The 24,498-nt window shown below is 39.9% G+C and overlaps 3 protein-coding genes across 9 annotated transcripts in view; 2 read left to right on the top strand and 1 right to left on the bottom strand.

Moving 5' to 3' along the window:
- Positions 1-21,523, bottom strand: part of LOC133082245 (WASH complex subunit 2-like) — a 56,456-nt gene extending 34,933 nt beyond the window's left edge. For 3 of the 7 annotated variants that reach the window (XM_061179141.1, XM_061179016.1, XM_061178800.1), the window contains exons 1-13: positions 21,436-21,523; positions 21,228-21,350; positions 20,280-20,444; positions 14,197-14,259; positions 12,258-12,431; positions 9,477-9,570; positions 8,017-8,078; positions 6,742-6,789; positions 4,297-4,407; positions 3,641-3,728; positions 2,937-3,008; positions 2,085-2,203; positions 1,554-1,614 (exon numbers count right to left, since the gene is read on the bottom strand). In XM_061179141.1, coding sequence (XP_061035124.1) covers positions 1,554-1,614; positions 2,085-2,203; positions 2,937-3,008; positions 3,641-3,728; positions 4,297-4,407; positions 6,742-6,789; positions 8,017-8,078; positions 9,477-9,570; positions 12,258-12,431; positions 14,197-14,259; positions 20,280-20,444; positions 21,228-21,350; positions 21,436-21,438 — 1,183 coding nt within the window. In that variant the 5' untranslated portion in view covers positions 21,439-21,523. The remainder of the gene's footprint in view (positions 1-1,553; positions 1,615-2,084; positions 2,204-2,936; positions 3,009-3,640; positions 3,729-4,296; positions 4,408-6,741; positions 6,790-8,016; positions 8,079-9,476; positions 9,571-12,257; positions 12,432-14,196; positions 14,260-20,279; positions 20,445-21,227; positions 21,351-21,435) is intronic. The other 4 variants (XM_061179079.1, XM_061178867.1, XM_061178942.1 and 1 more) reach the window with 3 other exon arrangements.
- Positions 21,524-21,564: 41 nt separating this feature from the next.
- The window catches only part of MSMB (microseminoprotein beta), a gene marked incomplete at its 5' end in the record, with an annotated part of 56,450 nt that continues 53,516 nt past the window's right edge, over positions 21,565-24,498 (top strand). Inside the window, one exon of the mRNA XM_061190103.1 lies at positions 21,565-21,624. Coding sequence (XP_061046086.1) covers positions 21,565-21,624 — 60 coding nt within the window. The remainder of the gene's footprint in view (positions 21,625-24,498) is intronic.
- The window catches only part of NCOA4 (nuclear receptor coactivator 4), an 81,025-nt gene continuing 78,143 nt past the window's right edge, over positions 21,617-24,498 (top strand). Inside the window, exon 1 of the mRNA XM_061179567.1 lies at positions 21,617-21,688. The gene's annotated coding sequence lies outside the window, so the exon portion shown is untranslated. The remainder of the gene's footprint in view (positions 21,689-24,498) is intronic.

The following is a 24,498-nucleotide window of genomic DNA, read 5'->3' on the forward strand; positions in this document are numbered from 1 at the left end:
ATTAACGCACATATGTGGAATCTAGAAAAATGGTACAGATGAACCCGTTTGCAAGGCAGAAATAGACACACAGACATAGAGAACAAATGTATGGACACCAAGGGGGGGAAAGACAGGAGTGGGATGAATTAGGAGATTGGGACTGACGTATATACACTAATATGCATAAAATAGATAACTAATGAGGACCTACTGTATAGCACAGGGAACTCCACTTCACTGTACAGTAGAAACTAACACAACACTGTAAAACAACTATACCCCAATTAAAAAAAAATTTTTTTTAACTAATTTTTCCTAAAAGAGCCATTTTAAAATTCCTTAGTATCGTCTTCTCTACCAATGTCATGACTTTTTTTTTTTGGTATTAAATCAATCTAGGCTGTGACTCCCATGGAAGAGCACTGACTCTGGGCAGGCTATAACACTGGGGTTGGCTGGGGAGGCCAAGGAAGATGTAGAGCACAAATGGGGGAGGCAGGGACAGAGCAAGCAGGGCTCAACAGTTCCAACTCCATCCAGTCCAGTTTGATGAGAATAACCAAGTAAAAAAGAACAGCAATGGGCTTCCCTGGTGGCGCAGTGGTTAAGACGCCGCCTCCCAATGCAGGGGACACGGGTTTGAGCCCTGGTCCGGGAAAATCCCACATGCCGTGGAGCAACTAAGCCCATGTGCCACAACTACTGAGCCTGCAAGCCACCACTACTGAAGCCCACGTGCCTACAGCCTGTGCTCCGCAACAAGAGAAGCCATCGCAATGAGAAGCCTGTGCACCACAACGAAGAGTAGCCCCCGCTAGCCGCAACTAGAGAAAGCCCGCGCGCAGCAACGAAGACCCAACGCAGCCATAAATAAATAAATAAATAAATAAAATCTATATAAAAAAAAAAAAGAACAGCAAAATATCAGAGCTGTCAGTGACAGAAATGAAGACAAAAACAGGAAAGCAAGAAACTAGGCAAGTCACAGATGCCAAAAAGTGGAGTGCAGGAACCTCAAGACCATCAGGTCAGCCAGCATCATAAGTCTAAAATCTGACAACTTGTGGCCTGGGGAGACCAAGTTGCTTAAAATAACTCATTCCCAATTCCCAAGAACTATCACAGACCTAGTGGAATAAAATTTTTAAGTTTTTAAATAGCTTATGGATGCTTTTTAAAAATTCCACAAATTATTCTAATGCACACTGGGCTGAGGAATTACTCATCTCCAACTTATGTGCAGAATTTCAGAAATGTTTCTTTGAACTAAACTTGATTAAATTAAAATATCCTCAACACTGCTAGAGTGTTTTTGCTGGTTGACTGTGAATTCTCTAAGAAAGAGACAAAATTGTGATGTGGGTTTACAGATGGTACTTTTTGTTTTTTCCAAGAAATGAATTAGTGCAAATGAACAGCTTTTAACTAGATCAAGGCGAACACAACAGCTTCCTGCCTAACAGAGAAACAAGGTTTGGGAACAACTTCAGGGGTTCCATCTCCTGACAGGAAGTAACCAGTTCTGGAAATCTGTGCATGAAGAAGCACAGGCAGCATCAATCCACGCTCACCTTCATTAACAGAGGCTCGAGCTCCCCGATCCTGAGGGGCATCCATGAAGAGGTCACTCTGCTTATAATAAAGTATACAACACAGTTCAAAATAGCAGAGGAAAATGGAGCTGCAGTAAAGATTTCTAAAGAAAAGTGTCTTGTAAAATTTAAAGCTACATATTTACTGTCCTGTCAGAAAATCAGTTCCAAAGTGAAGACTATGACAAAATCAGACCCTGAAATAATTTAGGTCTGCCCAGGAATTAAATACAAACATGGAAAAAGACAAGACAAGGTAAGAAACAATCACTTAACCAAGTAAATTTTCCACTATTAACACTCTCACATCCTCTCCCTATTTAACAAAGGGCATCAGGATACAGTATTTCCTCATTTTGTGATTCTTAGTTCAAAATCTCCTAAAATATGAAAGTAGAAGCAACTTCCAACTAAGAAGCCATCCTTTCCTTACTAAAGGAACTAACTGTATTTCTTCCTTGTGGACACGTGACACAGCTATGGAGAGCTTCGCTATTCCCGCTGACTCACCTCCTCATCCTCATCATCAAAAAGTCCCTTCCCTCCGCTGAACAGGCCACCTCTAGAACCAAATGGTGAGAAGTCTTCATCTGTCAGCTTGGGGGGTGCAAATAAGTTATCTTCTTCATCTAGCAAACAGAAACAAATGTTTTGCAGGGAGAATTAAAGATGGGTTTAGAACCCCAGTTCTGGGGATTAACCTTTATAACACCTCCAAAACTGGCATAGAGTTTATCTAACCATATGTAACAAGGACTACTTGAATGCTGGCAGTCTCAGGACCTTCAGACAAAAACTCATTAAACAGTTCACTGAATCCCTTAAAACGCTCTTTGGTTTCCCACTCTCAAGTCTGTAAATGTCTGGGGCAAGGTAAACTCTGCAGGCAATTACTTTCATCTAAATTTCTTCTGAAGCAAGTCTATGCTTCAATTGCCATTCAAGACCTATTCCACCAGAATCTGAGGGACAGAAAGGTAGACTGAAGAGAGAGCTGCAGATTGACACAGTCCCAGGTGGAAACATAATGGACATTACCACTGAATATTAAAGGGTCTGATATAATATTTCTTATTGAAAACAAATGCTAGAGCTCCCTAGTTTCTAAACGTCTACAGAAGTCTAGAAAGACAGCTAATGATCCCTATAAAATCTAGTAATTCAAATCTTTAAAGCATTTTAACTCCACACTCACTTCTCCCCACACCCCAAAAGCATGCTCTCAAATGCTTTCAAAAAGTGTACAGAGACAGACCTCATTTGTCAGCACTTAAAGAGGCACTTCTACAGATCACATAAGCAATATTCCCATTCCCGAGTCAAGAGCCTCCTAAAACAATAGAATTGAGGGGAAAGGCTTACCATCTGAGGGAGTTTTCCTTTCCTTCTTCTCTTTCAATGTCTTCCGAGGTTTTGTTTCCCCTGGGGATAAGGCTTGAAGAATATTTCACAGTTTGAACAATACTCAGTCCACCCTTAGTATTTACCTACTGATTCTTCACACACATCTGCCATCCTCACAACTCCTAAGAGCAAGACATTCAACTTTGTATCTCAGCTCCACCTGAGCACCCCTCTCAGTGCCTTACCCAGAGCAGACACTCAAAAGTGCCTCTTTTTAAGGCAGAAAGCTTCAGCTACCATACCAGGGTCACGTGCATAACAGGACTGCACTTGCTGAAAGACTTCTTCTGACATCTTTCCACTCTGTTAAATCACTAGAATATAGTGTATGGTACATTTTTATCTAGTCAAAATAAAATATAGGAGTAAATATTAAGCCAAGGATTCTTCATCTGGGGCCCATGGTTCTCTGTGGTACCCATTAATCCCATGAAACTGCATATATAGATGCACATATGTGCATTTTTTGGGAGATGGGCTGGGGGTGGGGGTCCACAGTGTTCAGTTATCAAAGAGTCTATAAGCCAAAAAAGATAAGAACTACAATTTAAGCCTCTTGCGCCTTAGTAATTAAACAAGGAAATCTACACTCAGTGAAGCCCAGCAGAGGGTCCTACACTTCCCCACTGCCCCTTTAGCTCATCTCGGTGGCAGTGACATACCTGTTTGCTCCTCTTCCATCCGGCTTGCAGCATCCCCTTTGATCCGAGCTGCCAGCTCATCAGCAAATGATGTAGGTCTACTTTCTTTCTACAGGCAGAGAAGACCAAAAGAATCACCTTTTTGTAACATTTTTTGTAACAAACTAGTACAGTTTACTTTTGGACACCTAACAAAAGTATGTAAACAATGGCAAAGAAATTGAACTGATGGGAAAATAAGGTTTAACTAAATAAATGTAAACACATGCACCCTATACAGATCACCTGAGAAAGAAGACTCAGTGCTCCTTCAAAGGGAGATGTCTTTATTTCCTTATTTTTTTATACTTCACTTTAATACATGGTAGTTTTCTTATCTAGATCTAGATAAGAAAACTACCATGAAGTGCTTGGGTGGGGGGGAGTATTAGGATCTTAAAACTCTGAAACTGAATATATTTTGAATGATCTAACTTGTAAAATCTTAACATTTGGAGAAGAAAGTGGTACTTGTAAGGCAACTTGGGATGCTCAACCATTATTTCCAAAAGTGTACATGAAATTACAAATATGATGCAAAATGAGACGGTTACAAATATAAATGACAATAAAAGGAATGAGTACTAGGTACCATTTCTAAAACCTTGCCAAGCGATAGCAACTATAGTCTTTCTTACAGGTCTGGAATTCTCTTCAATGTCCTCAATATCTTCCTCCTCCTTCTCAGAGTCAGCGAAAATGTCACAACCATCATCCTCCTCTTCTTCATCACTCATTTGTGCAGTGTGCTAAGAGTATAAACCACCAGATTAAAACTATTAGATACAGTCATCAAGCTGAAAAAGAGATACTGCCACTTTAGACTTCTCCTTCAAATTGGGAACAACAAATAATGCACCAAAAGTTATGAAGCAGTAAATGTGCTAGAACAAATAACACACAAGATTTATTTTCAGTGCAATAGCAAAAGACTGAAATAATAAAAATGTGTACCACTAGAGAAATAAATAAGCTAAATAAGTATAGTCTTATCTTAATAAAAATACTAATAGTTAAAAGGAATAAGCTGTAACAATTGGAGAGACATCCAAGGCCAATCAAGTGCCAAAACAGTGAATGATAAACCCAGAATGATATCCTGACCACTCCCTGACACATACACTACACCATTTCTATGAACACAGACATATTTGTGAAAGCAAGGAACAACACTTGGAATATGCACTCCCAGATGATAACACCAGTTACTTCTGGAGACTGTGAGGCGATGAGGATTGGATGACTCAAACTTAGTCTTATGTGTTAAGTTCTAACTTTTTAGAAAGGCAGCCACTGGTATGTAAAAATTGTATAATTAAAAAAAAATTTTTTTGGGCTTCCCTGGTGGTGCAGTGGTTGAGAATCCGCCTGCCAATACAGGGGACACGGGTTCGAGCCCTGGTCTGGGAAGATCCCACATGCCGCAGAGCAACTGGGCCCGTGAGCCACAATTACTGAGCCTGCGCGTCTGGAGCCTGTGCTCCGCAACAAGAGAGGCCGCGATAGTGAGAGGTCCGCGCACCGCGATGAAGAGTGGCCCCCGCTCGCCGCAACTAGAGAAAGCCCTGGCACAGAAACGAAGACCCAACACAGCCAAAAATAAATAAATTAATTAATTAATTAAAATAAAAAAAAAAATTTTTTTTAACATGGAAATCAATAAACTGCGCCAGGCACTATGCTAAAAGCACTTTTTAAACTAATTTAATCCTTAGAACTCTGAGGTTAGCAGTGGCACACACAGCAAATCTATCTTTAACAATACAAACAAATGGTTCCACCAATGCTTTTAATCACCATACTGTATTATTTGAAAAACTGTCCAGGGACTTCCCTGGTGGTCCAGTGGGTAACACTCCACGCTCCCAATGCAGGGGACCCAGGTTCAATCCCTAATCAGGGAACTAGATCCCACATGCATGCTGCAACTAAGAAGCCCGCATGCCGCAACTAAACATGCTGCAACGAAGATCCTGTGTGCTGCAACTAAGACCTGGTGCAACCAAAATTAATTAATTAATTAATTTTTAAAAAACTGTCTGAATTTACAGATCTTAATAGTAAATTCCATAGAAATAAATACACTGTACAGAAGGATTATTAAAATTATAAAGATGAGCCACATTCGTGAATACAACTGAAAAAAATACAAGTAACAACCAAAAAGTGCTAAATCTTTCATTTGATAATTGGAAATTTTTGTGAAAAAATATTTCCAAATTAGGAAAGTGAAATGCAAATTGGGATCATCTCAATATACCACTGTACATATACTATGGTAGCAAAAATCATAATCCCAGGGCTGATGAGATTCTGGGAAAATCATTATACATGATCTGTTAATCTGAATGTCCATTAGACAGTAGTATCAAGTAACTCTACACCACCTAATTCCTAAGGAAAGAGTTCACAGAAGGAAAGGATTTTTATGTATGAAAACACTGAATGCAGCATTATGTCAAAAATTAAAATTTAAAAATAAACTATTTCCCATACACATTTAAAGACTACAACAGTATTACATATGTATGTTAAAAAAAATATAGAAGTTTACAAAGCAAATTACAAAGACTATTTAAAATGTCAAGGAAACACTTGTGACATGTTAATATAAAATAACAGAAAATAAACTATGCATGTTATGAAAAGAATATGTCCTTAGAAGGATATACAAAAATTAAGACAACAGTGCTAAGATAGTAGGATAATAAGATTTCCATTTTTGGAGTGTTCCTTAGCCTTACTGCTATATTGTCTCAAATTTTAAAACAGGAAAGGTGTGTTCATGTGAAAAATTCAGTTTGGGTAATCAGGCCTTGTTTTATAGGCTCCGTTTCTCAATTTCGTTTCTTATTTCTTTGTTGTCTAAGAAAAATGAAGATAAAATATAAAGCAAATGAGAAAAAATATACAAGAGGGTAGTTAGCCTAAAAACATGAAACATTTGAAGGAAACATGAATAGTTGTAAACATGAATAAATCCTTACTTTCCCGTAAGTCATTCAAAAGTAATTTTAGTATAGATTTAGTATAAATGCTATGCTTCAATTAAAATTTAAGTCACTTCAACATATGCATCTTACCCGGTTTTGATCATTGTCACTATGATTGGCAAAATCTTCATCTGACTCCTTTAGGAGGAAAAAAAAAAAGGCTTTTTTGTTAACACAGGCTTTACTTGGAAGCACAGAAATGACCTCGGGTCTAAGTCTCTGGGGTAGCCAACACTGGGTCTCTCTGTACCGACTACTGGTCACCTGACGTATCAAGGTGCAGATAAGGTGGAGAGTTGGCAATGTCGCCAAGGACTATTCCAGTTAACATGTCATTTTTGTGATTCATTTAAACCTCTCTATTTGTTCATACTGATCTGCCCTATCATCTCTAACCTTTGGATTTAAAGTAAGAGTTGCACATTTAATTAACTAAATTATCAAAAGTTGGTTTGCATTATTTTACATTTTGGACTACATTTTCTACTTTCCCTCTAAGTAGGATAACTACTTCATCAGGCCCAAGAAGGGAACATGAGTATTTAATATGAGCAATGAGGTAAAGAGTTGCTTCAATGGCTAAAAGCAAAGGATTTAGCTAAAGACAATCAGTTATACAGCAAGGTTATTTTAGAAAAGTTTATTTCCTACTATTAGGTTTTTTTGTTGGGAGGGCTGGAGGGAGGAGGACAGGAAACGGAGACTGTGGAAACAGAGGAGAAGAGAGGAGCACACATACAAAGCTGTCTCCGTTTATAAATCAACATTCAGGGACTATCCTTCAAAGGGTTTCTGCCCTTTGCAATAACGAGTATTCCATTTAAAGGAACAACCCCAGATACAACAGTGGCCAAGGCCCACAGACCCTGAGACCGTAGAGCAGGGAGTCAGATCATGCTCTGTGGGTATGAAGATGCCAGAGGCAGCAGCAAAGCTAACATGTAAGTGGATGCTTTCAGCATCCTTCTGGTCTAGAAAGTCTTTATAGTAAAAGAAAGTTTTAAATGTGGACTTTTTCCCTGGAATTACTCAAAGATAGAACTTACTCAAAGACTGTATCTCAAGCAGAGATTCCACCAAAATATCTAAGCTGCCGCCCTCAAAATATATTGGCAAGAAGAGAATTTGGTGGGGAGGTGGGAGGGTAATGGTAAAAGAGATTAAAGCAGTTTTCCTTGGTTTTTGTATACAAGACAAAAAGGAACTCCCACCCCAAGGGGAAAAACTTCAGAATATGGCTTCTGTCACTATTAAAAGATTTATGTAAACAAACTGCTAATTCACAAATATGTTATTTATTTAGCCCACTAAACACACCCTAAGTTTCCTGCTCACCATGACCTGGACACACCAGAAAGCCCTTACCTCTTCTTCATTCTCTTCTTCACTGTCCGCAATACTACCACGATCGCTGCCTACTGAACCTTCTGGTGAGAAGAAAGATGAAGGTTATCGCCAATATTCATAAGAAAAGATCCTGAGTTCCTTTTCAAGATCACAAACCACCATACATCAGTATCTAAAGATTTTGATAAAACCATCTATACCCATTAACTGAAATTAAAAGTATCTTCACTATAGTGAGGAATGGAACATTTACATAGCCTCAAAGTATCACCCCACAAGATACTTATTAGTTACAAAAAATATATATTAGTTACAAAGAAAAAAACTGGTTTGCACTCCTGGAAGATGTTGAGGTTGTAAAAAGCAAAAAAAGGCTGAGAAATGGTATCAGACTGAAAGAAGACTAGAGAGATTTGACAACTAAATGCAGTGAGTGGACTGGATTCTGAACCAGAGAAAAAGAGAGACTGTAAAGAACATTATTGGGACAACTGGCAAAATTTGAATATGACTGAGGATTAGCTAGTACTACATCCAGTTAAAATTTCCTCACTTTGATAATTATACTTTTTGTTGCTGTTGTCAGAGAACAGTCAATTGGTGACTTTATTTCATATAAAAGTTACATCGAAAGAAGAGGTTGAAAAGTCAAGTATATTTGATTTGTACATACTTGCCAAGTCTCACAGGATTCAACCACTTTGATAATTTTTCTATTAATAAACAGGATAGACATATAAAAAGCCTCACATCAAAGCCCAATAGACATGTCCAACCAAGATGACATGTGCAACTGAATATGCAGAATATGCAGCTATAAGAGAAAGTTCTTATTCTTAGAAAACACACACAGAAATACAGTTGTCCCTCGAGGGATTGGTTCCAGGACCCCCTTTCCCCAACACACACACACACACACACACACACACACAGATACCAAGATGGCGTAGTCTGCATATAACCTACACACACACCTTCCCACATCCTTCTCCTGTATACAGCCTTAAATCATCTACAGATTACTTATAATACCTCATACAATGTAAATGATACATAAATAGTTGTAAATACAATGTAAATAAATGCTGTGTAAATAGCTGTCTGTGCGTGGCAAATTTAAGTTTTGCTTTTGGGACTTTCTGGAATTTTTTATTCCCAAATATTTTCAATCCAGGTTGGTTGAATACATAGATGCAAAAACCCATGGATACAGACTGCCAACCATACGGAGAAGTAAGAGGGCATGACGTCTGCATGATGTCTCCCAAACAGGTTCAGAAAAATATATTATGTATATATAGAGAGAATGATAAAACAAATGCGGTGAAATGTTCACAAATGGTAAACCTAGGTAAACAGTATGTGGGAGCTCTCTCTACTAGTCTTACAACTTTAATGTAAAGTTTGAAATTATTTTTAAATAAAAAGTTAAGATATAAATGTTAAAAGCAACAAAAATACTTGGTGCAAAAGAGTACCTTCACTAGATAGCTCTCCAAGACCTACATCTTCCTGCTCCATGAATAGCTTTGACCCAATTAAATAAGGTAAAGGACGGTCAATGTATAGATCCTGTAAACAATGAAAGGGAATAAGCCATTAAATATTTAGGTTGAAAATAAAATTAGGTATTCCATTTGACATCTTGTTCCATCTGACTACCGCCCAAAAGTTACATAATGAAAGTGGAGACTAAGAAACACAGCAGGATTTTTTTTTTTTTAAATCACTGATCAAAAAAAAGTTAAATCCTAGGTAAAGATGGCAAAGTAAAGCTGAATCACATAGAATCTCCCTTCTCAAGTGCCTTATTAACAAAAATGGCAAAGGCTTGCAAAAAGTTTACTAGCAGTAACCAAACAAGGAAAGGGGCACAACTTCATAGTAATATGTCCAAAAGGAGGAGGACCAAGGAAAGAAACCGGAAATTCTGGCAACCTTTGATGATGGTAACCTATCTGCCTCCCCTAAAATTCAACTCTGGTGAGCAAAAACCAACCAATCAATCAATCTCAAGATCCAAGTCCTAAATTTAGAGAAGCACACTGAGGAAATAACCCAAATGGTTTTATGACAGGTGGGTAGGGGGACGTGTGTACAAACAGGACACAAGTAAGGCACAAAGGAAGGGAATGGAGGAGGACTCCACACTTCATCAGGGCAGAGAAGCAGGAACACAGAACATAAAGCATGGGCTAGATGAAAAGAAACAGAGTGGCAATTGGGCGAATATTTACAGCCAACATAATTAACTAAAGGGATGTTCCCAATGGACTGATGAGAACCTACCCAGCAGAAAAAAATTACCCAAAGAAGAGAATAATAATATGCCCCAGAGGTTCACACTGCAGAATTTAGAGAAGTGAAATTGGTAAAATAAGACCAGATGATAAAACAACAAAACAAAATGAAGGATACTGTCTACAGAATAGTACATGTTGGAGATCCTTCCACTGCAGGCCATCACACACATCAAAAATTTAGAGTTAAGAAAGCACTCCAAAAGAAGAAGTAAAGGGCTTTTCTGGTGGCACAGTGGCTGAGAATCCGCCTGCCAATGCAGGGGACACAGGTTTGAGCCCTGATCTGGGAAGATCCCACATGCCACAAAGCAACTAAGCCCATGTGCCACAACTACTGAGCCTGTGCTCTAGAGCCCGCGAGCCACAACTACTGAGCCTGCATGCCACAACTACTGAAGCCCACATGCCTAGACCCTGTGCTCCACAACAAGAGAAGCCACCACAATGGGAAGCCCGCACACCGCAACGAAGAGTAGCCCCCGCTCGCCACAATTAGAGAAAGCCCGTGCGCAGCAACAAAGACCCAACACAGCCAAAAATAAATAAATAAAATTAATTAATTAAAAAAAAAGAAAACTGTCACTGTTTGCAGATGACATGATACTATACATAGATAATCCTAAAGATGCCACCAGAAAACTACTAGAGCTATCAATGAATTTGGTAAAGTTGCAGGATACAAAATTAATGCACAGAAATCTCTTGCATTCTATACACTAACAAAGAAAGATCAGAAAGAGAAATTAAGGAAACAATCCCATTCACCATGGCAACAAAAAGAATAAAATACGTAGGAATAAACGTACCTAAGGAGGTAAAAGACCTGAAAAAAAAAAAAATAGAAAAGAAAGCACTCCACCCTGGGGCAACCTCCCATCTTCACAGTGAGGCATGGCCCTTTGGCCTTAATATCTCCTCCCTGTAGAAAAGAACCTGGGTGCAGGGAAGAACAATTCTGATGCTTCACCAATGACAGAAAGCTTGGGAAGGTTAGTGTAAAAGATACAACAGCAACCAATTTAGTGCAAAGAAATGGAAGTGCTAATTGAGCTAATTGTTCACTGGCTTAGGAGGCTTGTTTCCAAAGTCCTCCTGTAACACAGAAAGTGGTGTGTGACTTGGAAGTGGCAAGTGTGGCCCAGGCAACACATTTCCCAGGGTATGCTGCTGACTTCCAAATCCCTATGGTGAAAAAGCAAGCCGGCAAGCATATCACGGTTAAAGGATCAGCCCCAACTTGGCGCTATAAGCTCAAATCGGAAGAGAAATGTGCAGTGAAATGAAGGACTAGAAGAGACTGGTTTTGCAGCATGTTTCAATTCACAAGGCACTTATGTGTCACAAGGACTCTCAAAATCAGTAAGGCAACCCCCTGTGTTTACTACTGAGCCTGAGAGAAAGTAACAGTAAAGCAATAAACATCTGCTAATAGTTTCTTCGTGAACACTCATAGATAGCAGCTTTATTCATATTGGCCAAAATCTGGGAACAATCCACACGTCTTTCAACACTTTGGAGGTTCCCTCTTAGTGCAAGCTGCAGAATGTCAGGTTCCCAACAATCCCTACCTCTCATGAGCCTCCTCATCCTTCAAAACCCAATTCAAATCTCATCTTCACCCTAATTTCCCCAGCTAGAAGTCAGAGCACTTATGATGGTGACTCTTGTAAAGCCTCCTCTCTCGCACCATCTGGTACTGCTGTAATAAGCATCCTGAGAGTAGGAATCATGTCCTGCACCTTTGTACTCCCCCAACTTGGCATGCTAGTACCTAGTAAGTGCTCAGTCGATGCTTGTGTACAGCAACTCTTTCTGATCGATGGAGTCAGTATGAGACTGCTAAGTGACATCCTCACTTCCTAGAAGTGAAGTCCATGTCTTACCAATTCTGTGCTCAAGTAAAGTACCCAAAACACAACAGGTATGACAATAAATATTTCAACTGAATGTCTTTACCTTTGGCTCAAGGATCAATTCCACCCGCTCATTAGCATCATCTTCTTCAGAGTCTGAGTTTCCTGCTTTTATATCTAGTTGCTCAAATGCACTGTCCAACACTTGTAAACCGTAGTTCACAGCCTCCTGAACTTTAGGAATCAGATCTACTTCTTTCTGTTCCCGGGTCTTTTCCTAGGAAAAAATACTGTTCAGTAAGATCTCCAGTATATCGATACCACCCTAATAAAACACTGGGAATGTTTGCTAAAGCCTAGACTCATGCTCCAAAAAAAACCCCAAATTTTAATTAAAAATGTTAAATTCTTAACAATTTAAAATGTTAAACAATTAAAAACGTTAAAAGTCAGATTCTGCTGAATGCCTCAACACAGACTTTGGAGTGGTAAATCCCAAGTTTGTCTATGCGTTGAACACACATCGAACTACGTAAGGTCCTGGAGCTCCGGGTTCATCATCTACAAAAACAAAAGCACAACTATGGTGTGATGGTTCAGCTTTTATAGGCTATGTAAAAGAATCTTAATAATGAATGGCAAATCACAAGACATCCAGGGGCACTTCACCTCCCTGCTACTGGAGGAACGAAGGGCCTAGACTTTTAGCTTTGCCATGGCTGTATCCCACTAACCTTGCTTAATGATCCTTTGGACAATTTTAGGAGTTAAGACTTAGAAGAAAATACCCCAGCCAGAGATGTCATTTTTCAATTACAGTTAAAAAAAAATAACTGGACAATTACGATTATTCTATGAACTTGTTTCAAACCAAGAGAGGGTCAGTTTCATCTCTAATCTATCCTGTACATCACCCTAGAACAATGCCCCCGACCCAGACAAAACTCTGTACACATCACCAACCTGCTGAAAATATTCCACAGGTCTCCACTTCCTATAACAGCAGCTCTCATACACTCAACTGTGTCATCAGTTTTAAGAAATATTGCAAAATATATTTAGTGTCATTTCCCTTCCTCACAAATATTCTAGAAGTTGATACATAATTACAGAAGGAACCAAACCATACAGTGTTGTTTTGACAGCCAAAGGGGAAAACCTGAAGAGTATTTTATACTACCTCAAGTGTGGAAGTCTTTCTAATTTAGCTTTTTTGTTTTGGCTGCATCTTTTCTGCACTCTGGTATGCTTGATTCTGAGTTAAATAGCTAACATTATACTAAGTGTGCGAAAACATGCCTGTGAAATAAATATATAATGGATGTTTTACAAATAATTCACTAAATAGCTATCACCTTAAAATTGAACCCTGACTTGGTATAACCAGCTACTATAGCACTTAAATGGTTAGCAAATCCCTGAGTACTATTAAAAATAAAGATTAAAAAAAAATTTTTTTAAGGCTAGAAATAGGCAGAACTGTAGCTGGTTTCTGATATCCTTTCTTAGTCTAACGTCTTCATATGTTACAAGCAATATGGCTTTCATCTTACTTTCATTTTTAAACTGGTAGGAATAAGAATCAAAGCAGTCATGAAAGGAGAGGGAAGCACAATCTTCAAAGAACTCACAAACTACAGCCCAGCATGGCCTACTTTTTTTATAGCCCTCAAGGTAAGAAAGGTTTTTACATTTTTAACGGAGGAGGGGGAAGGGGAGGAGGAAGAGAAGAAAAAGAAGCGAAGAGACATAGGTCAATGCGGCCAGCAAACAAAATATTTATTATCTGGTCCTTTACAGAAAATCTCTGCATACCTCTGCTCTATCCTTAAGCCAGAATTCAGGAACTTAATCTATACATTTCTTAACACACTAAATTTCACAAACTAAAGAGTTCAATTGTTGGGCTGTCAGGAGCAGCTTTTCCCATTTCCCCCAGTGTCCATCTCCCTGCCCACAATCCCTCCACCAGCCACATCACAAATCTCCACCACTTTTCTTCTCGAAAGGAGCCCAACAGAAGAGTGATTTAACGCAAGTACCTGTTCTGGTTTTTCTGCCTCAGGCTTGAGCACCGGCTCCTCCACTTCTTCATCATATACACGCTAAATACGGAAGCAAATTCAGTTTGGAATGGTCAAAACAGCATTTGGAATCAATCACAATGTAAGAATTCAATACACAATTTTAAAAAGACAAAGATGGGGAAGGAATGATTATTCAACAAATGGCTGAGGCCGCTGGTCAAGGGCAAAAAGCAAAGAACAGTAGTCAACTCTCCCAAAATTAAGTTTAAAAAAAAAGACACAAATGACTAGGAAACATGAGGAAAAAAACTTCAATCTCATTGTTGACCACAGTCACAAAAACAATAAGAAATTGGTGTTCACGCTTTCTTGTTTAATCTAATACTTAATGCTGACAGAGCAATGATACAGGTACTCAAATGTAAGGCTATGAGAATACCAAGTGGTAGAACCTACCTACTAGGTAACAAGAGCTTTAACATTTTGCACGGTGGAAACGGTAAAGGTAAGTTATTTTAATCCTGTTGCTTAAAATGGTTGCTAAATTTTTATTATCCCATTTATAAGAAAATAGATAGGCCAAGCCCACCAATGATTTGCCAGAAGGCCAGGCATGGGACTGACCCATACAGCTGGAGCAGGCAGCCTCTCTTTTCCAAAATAGATCTATCACTCTGGCAACTCATTGTAATTTCCTTTTTTAACTATACATTGTTGTTTAAATTTCCAAAGTAAAACATTCTCATTATAAATAGTGCAATGATGAAAATGTTCTGGAATTAGATATTGGTGATGGTTACAAAACTTTGTGGATACACTAATACCTATTGACTTGTACACTTTTTAAAAGGGTGAACTTTATGGTATGTGAATTATAAGTCAATTAAAAATTAAAAAGTCAATATAAAGATATAAGTGAAAGAGATGTGTTTAAAAATTGTTCCATCCTTACCTCCAACCAAACCCTCAGAATAACCAATTTAAGCTTGGTGTGTGCTCCTCTATGTTTCCCACATAGAAACATACACAAATATATACAGACATATGCACATATTCAGAGTTCTCCCACTCTTCCTGCTTTTAAATAAAAATGCACTTATACTATACACATTCCTCTGCCCCACTTTTTCACTTGATATTCACATAAACCACTTTCTAGGTCAATGCAAATAGATTTGATTCAATCTTTTTTATATCTGCACAATATTCTATGGTATGAACTTGACTATAATTAATTCAATAATTCTCTGTTAGGGAACATTAAGAAGATTTCCAGTTTTTGCTGTTGTAAATAAACTGCTGTAAACATATGCACACATACTAAATTCTTAGGCCCTGGATCTTTTATTTCTATAGGCTTCCCAAAAATAGGATTGCCAAGTCACAGGACAAAACTGTTTTTTAGACCTAATAGCTACCTCCAGATTTCTGGCCACAAATGTGGAGCGACTCACACTGTCCCCACAACACATTCAAGTGCCTACTTCCCAGACTTCTGCCAGCAGTGGGACCATGTTACCCACCTTTTAAAAATATCTGCCAATCTGACTGGACAATGTTATTTTTAAACATTCGTATCTTCTAACCCAAGAATTCTACTTCTTGAAATTTAGTTCCAAGAAAAATAAATACAAACAATAAGATGCTCATGGCATCAGATTTATAGTGCAAAGTCACAAACACCAAATCTGTAATTCTATGCAATTCCAATCAAAGTGCTAATAGAATTTTCTGGGGAATTTAGCAAGATAATACTCAAATTCACAGAGGAAAGAAAAAAGCCAAGGATAACCATGACAATTCTGAATAAAAAGAAGTCACAGGGATTTGCCCTATTAGGACTTAATAGAAAATCTCTGGTATTTAAGATTGTGATACTGACTACGGCAGATAAACATAATAAAAGACAGAGGCAAGAGACAGACCCACAATTACATGTAAACCTGATTTTATATTCACAAAAACACACATTCATACATATAAGTCACTGAGGAAAGGAACTACACAATAGGGCTTCCCTGATGGCGCAGTGGTTAAGAATCCACCTGCCAGTGCAGGGGACACGGGCTCGAGCCCTGGTCCGGGAAGATCCCACATGCCACGGAACAACTAAGCCCGGGTGCAACAACTACTGAGTCTGCGCTCTAGAGCCCACCAGCCACAACTAGTGAAGCCCGCGTGCCTAGAGCCCGTGCTCCGCAACAAGAGAAGCCACCACAATGAAAAGCCCGCGCACCACAAGGAAGAGCAGCCCCCGCTCGCCGCAACTAGAGAAAACCCATGTGCAGCAACGAAGACCCAACGCAGCCAAAAGATAAATTAATTAATTAATTTTTTTAAAAAAAGAACTACACAGTAAAAGTTACTCATATGGAAATGAACCAAATGAGATCCCTATCTCATATTACATATACCTGCACCGACATACATCCACACAGATATACTCTCCAGGTAAGAAGAGTAAAAAGGCAGAGATACAACAGAGCCCACACCCAAAATATTTAGAGTTAAGGAAAAAAATGGGAGTTGGTCCTTTTAAGCAAATATGGCAAAATATTAAAATCTGTTAATGCAAGGTAGTGTATATTGTTAGCATTTGTGGTTATTATCTGTTCTTTTCTAGACACATGAAATATTTTATTTAAAAAAATTGATATCGGGAGATTGTTAAATGATAGGCACATAATGAAATAAAAACAATAAAAATTAAGTTCACAAAATCTTACAGATGTGTTAAAATGTTTATAAAATAATACACTAACATTAAGAAAAATGCAGGCTGCCAATATATAGAAAAGGTTAAAGTTATACACATACATATATACTCTTAGAAAGAAATATGCCAAAATGTTCAGTGGCTGGTTAATTTGGGGTGGTGGAATTATAGCTGATTTCTGTAGTTTTAATTTTTTCACACTTTAATACTTTTTATATATGCCAATCTTTCCTACAGTGAGTGTTCATTACTTTTATAACAAGAAAGGAAAACACTTAAAGCCCAATGTCTGCAAGGAAAATGGACTTGGAATATACATGTCAAAATGTTAAGAGGCTCTCCTTTAGCATCTGAAATTTCAGATGCTTCTTCTTTTTCCATACTTAAAAAAAAAATTGTTCTATAAAGGCCAGAAATTTGGGGAGTAATTTTCAAAGGCAGGAAGAAATAAAGTAAATAAATCTTAAAATGGAGACTTTAAGACAAGGCAGCTACCAAGGTCACGTCAGACTTTAAATAGCAAGACCATTTAACCTAAAAGGTTGAGCTTCATGCTGAGGTCTCAACAGCACTAACACCCTGCTTTTTCTACTGCCTGTCATTAAAAACTACCTCACAAGAGATCAGCAGCCTGTGGAAAGCCAAACATGACATCTAAGAAACCAACCAGCAAATACATAAAACCCATGGGATCTTTCGAGGGTGGCCAGGACCACACATCTCAAGTACTCAGTACACAGCAGGAAATCAATGCTAACTTCCTTCACCCTTACCAGTTTCACCCAACTCACAGCTTCATGGGTTTTTTGATCATTTCAAAATCAGGTAGCCATTCCCAGAACTGTTAAATATCTTTGATATTTCCCCTCAAAGCATCTTTTCCTCATTTGGGGAGATGAGGTAAGAGGTGAAGGTGGGGAATTAGGGAAAACGCTGATGAGGGGCTGAGATTTCTTAACATGTTATAAACAGCCCTGGTCCTTCTCACTTTTGTGATCTCTCATTAATTCATTCAAATATTCACTGAGTCCTTATATATCAGGCTCATGCTGAGCCCAAGGAATACAACATTTAGCAAAAATATGGGGTTTGATTTAGTAGGGGAGTTCAACACATCAAATCATATCAATAAATGTAAAATTACAATCATGGGAAGTGCTACTAAAGAAATCATTAACTAGGTCACTTAATGTTTCAGGACAAAATTCCTATATTAACAGATTAATGAAGCTTCAAGAATTGTACTCCCTCCGGATAACACACTGATGCACTGGTCACTGTTAATCAGCATTTCTCCTCCTTCAGAGTCCCCTCTTGAGCCTTTACTAAAGGCACTAATTTCTCTTGCCCTGGAAAGTCCTGATTGCTCTTCAGTTTCACTAACTGTAATGCAGTTTGCAATCTACTAGCTGCCTCTAGGTCAATTACTAAAACCCAGAAACCTATGACTGTGGGTATCTTTCCAATAAACTACCATGAAACCAAATGGCACCGTCATTTAAGCCAGAATTGTAATACATGAGTACTGGCCTGGGTTTGAAGAAAACACATGCAAAGTCAAATCACTGCCAAATGTATTATCAGCAGGTAGTTTATTTCAGAGTTTTATTAAGCATTAGCCATACTCAACATCATCATGCTCTACCACAAATGGAAAAACACGTAACACGTGGCATTATAGGGAGGTCTGGGAAGCAGTTTGATTTGGCAGTGGCAACAGGCACATCTAAAGGGGAATTTGGCTGCAGAATGGAAGGGGAAGAGGCATAAGGACTAAGGGGATGGAGAGATGGATGGAAAGTAGGGAATCCAAGAAGTGAATAGAAATAAAGAACTATTACCAAAAAATAATCAACAAAAACAAAAAACAAACAAACAAACCACCCACAAAAACTAGATTATGGGAAACTCAGAAGCTAAGAAAACTTGGCCAGAAAAGAAGAGCTAGAGAAAAGAAAAAGACCTGAAGATTATGATTCAGAAAAAGAAGCTTATGATGCCCCTCACCCCACAAGTATCAGTCGGGTACCAATCCAGTACCAATGTGGTTACAGGCACATCAGGTACAAAAGAAGCCTCCCAATTCTATTCCTTGCCCAGTCTAGGGCTGCAACACTGACTGCAGAGAAGAGCTAAGCACCTGATCCAGCAAGAAAGGTACAGAATGAGAGCAACAGGTATATTCAAAAGGACACGGAATTCAGCATGATGAAAAAGTGATGGGGCTGCATACACCAGTAAAGTAGAGATGAGAGTCCTGTAAACTGCCTCTTCCAATGGGAAAGATGCTCAGGACCAATCATGGACATTCTGTGTAGACAACCAGAAAATGACTACAGAGTTGACTAGAATATTTGTTACATTTTAAACCTACTGGTAAAGAGATATTTAAGACCTTTATTAAGATCTTTATTTTACACACAGCTTCCCAAAAAGCCTAGTAGTGGCATTTCAACCTGAACTACTAAAAATGTACAAACATGCTGCATAAGATACCTGCATGACAATATTCAGTCTCTTCTTAACAATCCTAAATCTTGGGCTTTGTATAATCTTGCAATTTTTGAAATCTTTTTTTATTACTTTGCATCTAACAATCTCAGGAGATAGCCTACTTTACTAATTCTCTTTTCACAGATTAATTAACACTGATACTCAGAAAGTTAGCCGCCCTATGAGAAATACAGAACAGCTTAACTAAGCTTCCTCTCCATCCTCTGTTAACAATCTCCCCTACAGTCATTGGGCTCCAGCCACACTTGCTTCCTTTTTATTCTGGAATTACACTATTATGGAAGATTGTGATCTTCTCTAAGGAGGGGCTCTGTCTAATTTATCTACGTATTCCTAGAACCTAGCACCTAGAAATTCGATAAATATATGGACAAAATAGCACTTGGGTTAAAGCTCAATAATCTGTTTAGAGCTTATTCTATGGCATAGGTTCAGCCATCATAACAAAATGTTAGTTGAGAATATTCCAAGTAGACACACACATGCCTTTAATGTAACTTATCAGGACATAATGGATACAATCAATAACCTGATGGTGTCCAGAGGATCAGACCAGGTGTATGGCTTTCCTTACACAGCATGCTCATAACAAAACTTGTTGGAGTGCCATGCAATTCAGCAGTCTACACCAAAACTAAAAATCAATGAAAACACTGGAATATGAGCAAGTTTTATTGTTAGGTTTTTGCAAAGGCTTGAAAAAAAATAAACTTTACTAATAAAAAGGGGGGGGGGCATCAATCACCAAGAACTACTACTTCACCAAAATTTAAGAGAACCTAATAATGGGTCGCTTAGTATCACAGTGACTCTTGCTCCTTCTAACAGTATTATTTTTTTATAAGTCTGATGTAACTAAGTAACTCACGTTCTCAATGAACTGGGTATTAGACAGCATAAGGAAGTCATTGAAGACATTATGTAGTCGACAATCTGTGGCTTTAGTTTCCCGAATTAGTCCATCCACTTGTTTCTTGATTTCATGGGTCCTAGAGATAGTCTGTTGTGAGAATTCCTGTAGAAACTGTAGTAACTATTTAAAAAACAAACATACAGTAGTATCAATATTATATGCACCTATTCTGCGTGTCAAAACAGAAAAGAACCCATTTCCTTTCGCCTGTGTGTGTGTGCGCCCATGTGCTGGAATGTAAAAGGGATGCTGCTTTTGACAGTACCAAGACCAAGTAGCATCAAAAACCATTAAGAAAGCTCATCAAAACAGTGGCAATGAGTCAATGGATACTTGCTATCTCGTTTCTGGAGGAATTTAAAAGTCCTGTTTGGTTGTCATTCTACAGGGATCAGAGACAAAGGGAAAAATATCAAATCACTACTCTTACCCAAAAATCCTATTCAAATGTAACTTTGGAATCACAGTTCTGAGCTTATTGGGCCCCCGGCCTAAAGAGTCCCACTCAAGGATATCCATATACTGGTTTGTCTACCGCTTCACTCAGTCCAGGTCCCAACATGGAAATAGCCTAACTAGTGCCACGTAAGCCTGCGAGGTGGCGGAAGCCCATCCCCATCAGGGTGGAGTTGGGCGCCTGGCTAGAAAACCCAAGCAAGGAAGGGCCGCAGTCCGAGTGGGAGCACTGAGAGGGCTGAGGTCAACCAGCCCGCCTCCGCCCAAGTGCCTGGGGACTACCACCCGGGAGTTTTCGAGGGCGAGAAGGGACGTTATTAAGCCAATGAGAGGCAACAGGATCGACTGGGTGGAGGGGGACTGGGGGCTCCCGTCGTCCCGCTCGCAGGCCGCGCATCATCCCAGAAGGCCCGCCCTCCCCTCCGGTCCCTGGGGCCCGCCTCTCACGCCGGCGTCGGCTGCCAGCGACCAGCTCTGGCTGCTCCTGCGGATCTCCTCCACCGACCAGGGCCGCTCCCACACGGGCTCGGACACCGGCGGTCGCTCTTGGTCGGGGGTGGTCCCGTTCATCTGCAGCGGGAAGGACGAGAAGAGGGGCTGAGCTCTGGGGAGGCGGCGGTCAGGGCCAAACCCTAACCCGAACCTCCGCCCTCACCATCCTGGCTGTGCAGTTCGGTGGGCTCAGGGAGCCGCAGGACCACACCCGCTGAGCCCCGAAAGTCTCCGGAAGCTAGCCGTGCGGCCCTGGCACGTGACCGGCCTCACGTGACCAGAGAGCAGGTGACCTGCTCCTCATGTGACCGGATGCGGGGCGCTGCGGAAGGAGGTCGGGCTGCTCTCTGAGGTACGCGAGTTAGAAGAGCCGTGCAGGCCCACGGGTGGACTTACAGATTATCATACTAAGTGAAGTAAGTCAGAAGGAGAACGGCAAATATCATATGATATCACATATGTTGAATGTAAAGTATGACACAAATGAACTATCTGTGAAACAGACTAACAGATACAGAGAACAGACTTGTGGTTGCCAAGGGGAAGGGAGGGTGGGGGAGGGATGGATTGGGAGTTTGGGGTTAGCAGATGCAAACTATTACATATAGAATGGATAAATAAGGTCCTACTGTATAGTACAGGGAAATATATTCAATATCCTGTGGTAAGTCATAATGGAAAAGAATATGAAAAAAAGTTTATATATGTATAACTGAGTCACTTTGCTACACAGAAGAAATTAAAACAATGTTGTAAATCAACTATACTTAAATAAAATAAATTTTAAAAAAATTATTTCACTAAAAAAAAAAAGAGAGCAAGGGTGCAGACACCAGGGGGCGCTGAAGGGGTGGGTCGGCCGGGTTGCGCTTCAGCTGGAGGGCGCAGGTGGCGGCGCGTGGTTAGTCCCGGAAGCACGCAGGCAGCCAGGTGTGTTTAGAGAGAGGAGCCAAAAGGAGGTGTGGGAGAACAAGCCTAGGGGCTTTAAACATCCGGCGATGTGGGCGGAGGAAGAGCTCGCCGCTGCTCCTCTTCCTTGCTGCGTCTCCTCTGCCTTTCTGGGGGTCCGCCCAGATTTACTGGAGATTGATGTATCTGGCTGTCATCGTACTTTTAACGACATGCTCGGTTTCAGCTCACTGTGTAGGGCCTCCTTAAACATCCTTTACTCCCTCTGCATTGCTCTCAGACTCAAGTCCAAATTTCTCATATGACAGGCAAAAGCCATTTATAATCTGATCCCTGCATGTGAATCCATCCTCAACTTTCCCAGCTTCCCACGAGCGCGCAGTGATCTACCTCTTCCACCTCACACTTCCTTGAAGGCCCCTCTGCAGAGTTCTTCTTCTGCCAGACCAACTTGCTTTTTAAAATGAAGATTCCAATTTCTTTCCATTCCTGTGTGCCCAAGTTATTTAATCCCTGTGAGTTTTCCTCAGTGAAAGGAAGTTGCATGTCTTGCAGGGATGTGGTGTTAAATGTGATAATATTTGTAAAATAGCACGGTGCCTGTCATACTGTGAGCATTGAACATAGATCCTGCCACTTCCCCTATGCCCTTTGTTTATCAAACTCTTGGACTTTGTTTTGTTTTTGCTTCTGTCTCTTTACTGAAGACTTCCCTGGTTATCCCAAGGATAGTTTTAAGTGCCCCCCCCCCTCAGTTATTTTCTACATGCTTGTACAAATATTCATCATAGAGTATCACATTATATTATAGTTTATTTATAATGTCTCCTCTTTAATAACAATACCTAACATTTATGAAGTGCTCAGCATTTACCACTTTATACATATTAATTCATTTAATTCTCACAATGACTCTGTGAGGCGGGTAGTCTTATGCTCATTTTATAGTTGAGGAAACTGAGGCACAGGGAGGATAAGTAACTTACTCAGGGTTAGACAGCCAGTAAAGGAGCAGAGCCAGGAACCCACACCATTAGCCATTATGTTACTCTATAGCTAGTAGTTTCCTGAAGGAACTTCATTTTTAAATTGCAATCTACCAACCTCCTGGCCATTCCCCTACATTCATTTAAAATATTTTTAAATAAAACCACTTAAGAACTTGGTTGGTAAAACTGAGGTGAGCCAGTTACCAAACTTACATCTTATATAACATCATCATGGTCAACTTCAGTGGCCATGTGGATGACCCTGGCCTCAATGTGCCTTAATAACCTTAATCTACATTCCAATTCTCAAAGTCCGTGGATTACCCACACCCTGGACCTTAGCAGCTGAAACTTTCTGACTTTTAAATCTGGACTGCAATAGAGCAGCCGCTTAAACTTCCAAGTCTCTCTCTTATTCCCTGGTCTGTTCTCAACTAACCCAAGCCTCAGTCTCTCAGTGCCCCTCCTCCCCATTTCGCCCTCTTAGCTTCATTTCCTTGCTTGTCCTGCCTGCAGCCCATGATATTAGCCTTCAACTTCGCTTGACAGCCCTTTAATATCCCCACCTTATGTTTCTGACACATGGTCTCTGCTAACTCCTAGCTTTGAATCAGTCCAACTATGCCCTTTCTCCTTTCCTACACCTAGGTTACTCAAGGAAATCACTGCGATTTCATATTCTGCAAACTTAGCTGGCCCCTCAGCACTGACTGGCAGTCCTTTTACTTACACTTGCTCCATGTACTCATCCTTGATTAGATCCCTTCCATAACTTTACCATGTGGTTCAAACTATCCATCCTATTTGCCTCTGCCAGAGAAAACAGACTTCTTCTCACCTCAACTTAAAATGTTTCTATGTCTACACCTTCTGTATCTCATACAGTTCTTTCTTTGCACACAGCAGAATTTGACTGGCAAACTCAAACAAACCAGAATTTGTGGGAAAGGTATTGCAAAGCTCACAGAACTTAAGGAAAGCCAAGCAGACACTGGTCTTGGGAAGAGCATAAAACAGAGGAACCTAGGGCAGTCTCCTCTGAGCCCCTGCCACTAGAAGGACTCAGTTCCAGTCATTTCTCTTCTTGGTTTTCTCCTCTGAATTTCACATTCCTGAGATAAATAGAATCTCATTAGCTTCCCTTGGGTCATATTCCCACTCCCCTAATTGGCTTTTCTACCAAGACCACATAGAATGGACAGAAGTGGTCCCCAAACAAAAAGTTGGGACTGTTACCAAAAGCAGGGAGAAGGGATGCTAGGTAAACAAAAACAGCAGGCTACATGCTGCCTCCGCTCCTTTCTTTCAGTCTCTGGAAAAGTCATCCC

This window comes from Eubalaena glacialis, chromosome 1 (assembly GCF_028564815.1).
Source record: "Eubalaena glacialis isolate mEubGla1 chromosome 1, mEubGla1.1.hap2.+ XY, whole genome shotgun sequence".
Lineage (NCBI taxonomy): Eukaryota > Metazoa > Chordata > Mammalia > Artiodactyla > Balaenidae > Eubalaena > Eubalaena glacialis.